Consider the following 4,726-nt stretch of genomic DNA (forward strand, 5'->3'; position numbering starts at 1 on the left):
AATTTTAGAAAGTAATAAAGTATCTCATTAATACTTTCCTCACTTAATGAAGACCCATTGATATTTATTTTAAAAAAGTATGTAAGTCTCCACTTGAGGTCTCAAAAATCATACATCCAAAGTTCCATTTGCATAAGGCCATCTTGGTTTCCTGAAGCCACACAACACATGCTTTGTCCTTAAACTTTGATGGTAGCTTTTTTTTTTTTCTTTGCCCATGGTCATAAGCACATCACTATCACAGGAAGGATCATTCATCTACAAAAACACGCATCTCCAAGCCAGCTTCCTGAGAGCTGCTATCACCTCCTTGTTCCTCAAGCTGTAGATGAGGGGGTTCAACATGGGGGTGAGGATGTTGCTGAAAACAGAGAGTGCTTGGTCCTGCTCCGGGCTGTGAGAGGAGGTGAAAGTCATGTAGATGAAGATGTTCGGACCAAAGAAGAGACTCACTACAGTGAGATGTGACGAGCACGTGGCCAGGACTTTTCTCCGGCCCTTAACCGAGTTCATGCGGAAGACAGTGAGGAAGATAAGTGTGTAGGAAGCTGTGATGAGACTGAAAGGGACGACAAGCAGCACAATGCTTGTCACCACCACCACCAGCTGGTACACTGAGGTGTCCTCACAGGAGAGCTTGAGCAGCACTGGGACCTCACAGAAGAAGTGGTGGATCTCCCTGGAGCCACAGATGGGGAAATGCATGGGGTAAACAGTGTGAACGAGGGAACTTGCCGAGCCCCCAGCCCAACACCCAGCAACCATCTGCAGGCAGATGCGGGCGTTCATGATGATGGGGTAGCGGAGCGGGTTGCAGACGGCCACGTAGCGATCGTAAGCCATGAGGGTCAAGATGAGGCACTCGGACATTCCCAGCATCAGGAAAAAGAAGCTCTGCGTTCCACAGCCAATCCAGGAGATGGTCCTTTCTCCTGTGAAAAAGTTGAAGGCCATCTTTGGGACAATTGTGGAAGTTAGTGTCAAGTCAATGAGGGAAAGCTGACTGAGGAGAATGTACATGGGTGTGTGGAGCCGGGAGTCCCCCCAGATCAGAACAATCAGAAGCGTGTTTCCCAGGAAGGCAAGGGCATATGCGAAGACAACCATGGAGTTGAGGATCGTGGAATGCCGGAACTTAGGGTAGAGCCCCACGAGGATGAAGTCCGTTACAGAGGACTCATTCCCAGACATCACGGCTCTTTAACAAATGGAATACACAAGGCTCTATGGCTGGAATAAAGACAGTTGGCAGGGCCAAATTCCACTAGGGACATAATCAAAAAAACAGGAATGAGATTCGCTTGGATTTGGCAGTCAGGACTCAGTTCTAGAAAGATCCAAGAATGTCAACTCGAGGGCTCAGGCAGTGAAACTCACCTCAGAGATGCCCTGTGCTCCAGGGTGAGCGCAGGGTAAATGACACAGAGGCAGAGAGCAGGCTGTGCGGCGCGGGTGGGAAGCTGAGGATCATCCTCCTGGAGCCGGTTTCTCTGAGGGGCAGCAGCTCAGGTCTTCCCCTCAATAAGCGAGAGTGCTGAGGAGAGCACAAGACATTCAGGGGGATGCTGTGCACCTGTTTCCTCCTTGGTGCACACCCCTCCACTGTGCATAACATGCAATAATAATTTTAAATTAGATTAAACTTTATCTATTCTCAAAAAATTAACAGGGCTGAGGAACAAAGAAAATAGATTCAAAGCACCAATATTGCATAGATGTTTTGTATAAATCTGTGAATCAAGCTGCTTAACATTCATTCTGACACTACAATCTCAGTATAAGCCATTATAACATCAGAAACTGTTCACATATCCTGCAGAAAAGCTGCCTAAGCTTTTATTAAAACACAGAATATGGAAAAAATGATCAACTCCAGTGCCTTCTGCAGTGCACTTAGAGAACTCCCTAAGGTGAAGGTGAACATCAAGAATCACAAGCAGGTACAAATAAAGTGAAATTTCAAATAACATGCATAGAGTTCCAGGAAGATGGTGCAGTGGTAAGCAGCACAGAGAGAGTCATTCTGAGATCTGGTGTCCAGATGTTGGGACATAGCAATGTGAGGAACAGAAGAAGGACAAAGGTGGGACCCCGGATGCACTAACAGCCTGAAGTGAGGATTGAAGCCCACGAGGGAAGTGAAGAGAGAGAGTTCAGTGAAAAGGAAGTGGCAAGTGATGCTTTCCCTGGGCCAGGACTCACTGTATGGGAGGGAGGCTGAGCCTTCAGACACACAGTGACTACAGAAGCCCCAGAGGGCTCCGTGGAAAGTGATCTGTGGACAGAGCAAGGCATGCAGGGGCTGTGGTAGCTGGTGAGGCATCCAGGTTCAGATCTTATTAGCAGGGGATGAAAGCTCAGTAGCCATTCTGCAGAAGGCCCACAGGAGCATAACTGTTGTGGGCTGAACAAATCTGCTTGCAACCTTACAGTGTGAAACTGGCTTGAACTTCAGTAGAACTAAAGGTGCATCCTTACGGGGATTATCCAGTATCTTGCTATAATGGTACACCTTGATTCTGGGGTCAGTCACTAAGGACCTGGACTCTGTCTGCCCATGAGGTCTACCAACACCAATGGACACATGCCTTGAAGGGAAATTTTTCTCTTATTTATTCCTTTTTTCTCTCTTTTATTGTTTTTCTTATTTTACTTTAGTTTGGCTTTTCTTGACTGTTGATTCACAATTTTATATGACTGTGAACAGAGTTTCTAGGGTTTTGTCACTTGCTCTACTATGTTCTTGTTTTTATTTCTTCCTTCTCTCCCTCCTGTTTTTGCCACCAGGTTTGCAAAGTTTGGATGAACTTTCTTTGCCCTTCAGACTTGCTTATAATCTCTTTCTCCTCTATTCCTCAATATTCCCCCAACAAATTTCAAGTTTTCTTCTACAGAATAAAATTGTCCAGAGTTTTCCATTAAAATTACCCTATTATAAGCCTTGAAAGAAAAAAAGAATAATTCATATTAAAGGCTTATTTACTACACATAGTTTTCTGGTTGATTTTAGATTTTGTTACATAACCACAAATCTATTTCATATGTTTGAAGGTGGTGAATTAATTGTTGCCTCTGTTAATTTTCAAGACTGTGCTTAATGCTATTTTTATTGGTAATCATATCAATTTAGCCAAGGTAACAGAATCATTCCAACCAGTAATTCTTGCTGGCTTGCCCAGACTTATACAGCCCAAGAGTCATAAATACTATAGGGCAGTGCCACAGAACCAATGGGGGGGGCCACGTAAATTACCATCCTCAATAAATTCAAGAAGTAGAATCTTTTAACAAACTTAAACCCCAAAAACAGCTATACTGGAAGACACCTCTGAGAAATAATTATTTCATAAGGATCCTAAATACTAGCACCAAAGCTATTCACTAGTAGCAATTTATAAACATCAACCCAGAAATTAAACTTCAAAAAAATAGAAAATGAGAAAACATTTAAACAGGATGCAACTTCAAACTTCCAGCTTACTGTATACAAATCCAGAAAGAAACAAGTTGGAACCAAACTAAGACACACCAATGTGGGCCCTCTGATGTGGTAACAATGGAAGTAACCAAGCAGATGACTAAAGTTATAGAAAATAATTAAATCACAAATAGTTTCTTAACTAAGTACAGAGATCATGACCATAATGAGAAATTAGTGACTCTACAGCAGATACAGATAAATGGAAGACCTTAGGAAAATCATGGAAACTATGAATATCCACCATAGGAAAGAAATGGTATCCATGGCACAGGTTCAAACAGATACCCATGGAATCTAAAACTCTACTGGAAGTATGTAGAGCAGAAAAAGCCAGAGTGAGGACAGAATCTCAGATATAGAAGACAAAATTTTGGATAATGGTCACGAAAAGGATTTCTTCAAAATAACAAGGGATCGTGAGAAATCAATCCAGCAGCTGCTAGATAGTGCAAAGAATATCATAGGGTTGATCAGAGGCAATGAAAAAACAGGAAATAACACAAATTATTGGGAAAAATACCTGTTCACAGAAGTCATAGAAGAAAACTCCCCAAGCAGGAAAAAGAATTTAACAAGTACATAAGTGAGGCATATAGAACTCCAATCATCCAAGACCAAAAAAATCTGCACCAAGGAATATACTCAAGGCTTCAGAAATGTAATACAAGAGCAGAATATTAAAAGCTGTTAGAGAAAAGAAACAAACCAGCTATAAAAGAAAATCCACCAAAATCACAGCAGACTTCTCAACACAATCCCACAAGTCAAGGAGTGCTTGCAGTGAAGTATTGTAATCTCTAAAAGAAAAAACCTCCAACTCAGATTGATGTATCTTGCAAAACTGTCTTTCTGAATTAGTGGAGAAATACAATATTTTCATGACTAAGAATTCCTGAAGAAATTCATGAATACCACTTTATCATGCCAAAATGTTCTGAAGGATATTCTAGACAGAGATCAAGGCTTACAATTCCATGAACACCACCAAGAAGCCATTGTCAAGGCAAGCAATACAACAGGGGGGAGGGAACATACAACAGGAAGATAACATGACAAGGAGAACTCAATACGTGGTATAAATTGAGCAATCAAAAGACAGAGCGCAGGCCCGGGGAGTGAGTGAGACTGCCCGGGCTGCGGGATCCTGAACAGACCCAGAGCACAGGCCTGGCAAGTGAATGAGACGACCCGGGGCCCGTGAATCCTCATTTGACCCAGGCTGCAGGCCCAGCACAGAACCCTTCA

General features: G+C 42.7%; 1 protein-coding gene across 1 annotated transcript; it reads right to left on the reverse strand.

Annotated features, from left to right (window-relative positions):
* Positions 1–258: 258 nt before the first annotated feature.
* LOC101571798 (olfactory receptor 2T27-like) lies at positions 259–1,191 on the reverse strand. Its single transcript, XM_004640951.1, has one exon. It carries the CDS (start codon positions 1,189–1,191, stop codon positions 259–261), a length of 933 nt encoding a protein of 310 aa, XP_004641008.1.
* Positions 1,192–4,726: the final 3,535 nt, after the last annotated feature.

Source organism: Octodon degus, unplaced genomic scaffold (assembly GCF_000260255.1).
Source record: "Octodon degus isolate 3935 unplaced genomic scaffold, OctDeg1.0 scaffold00129, whole genome shotgun sequence".
Classification (NCBI taxonomy): Eukaryota; Metazoa; Chordata; class Mammalia; order Rodentia; family Octodontidae; genus Octodon; species Octodon degus.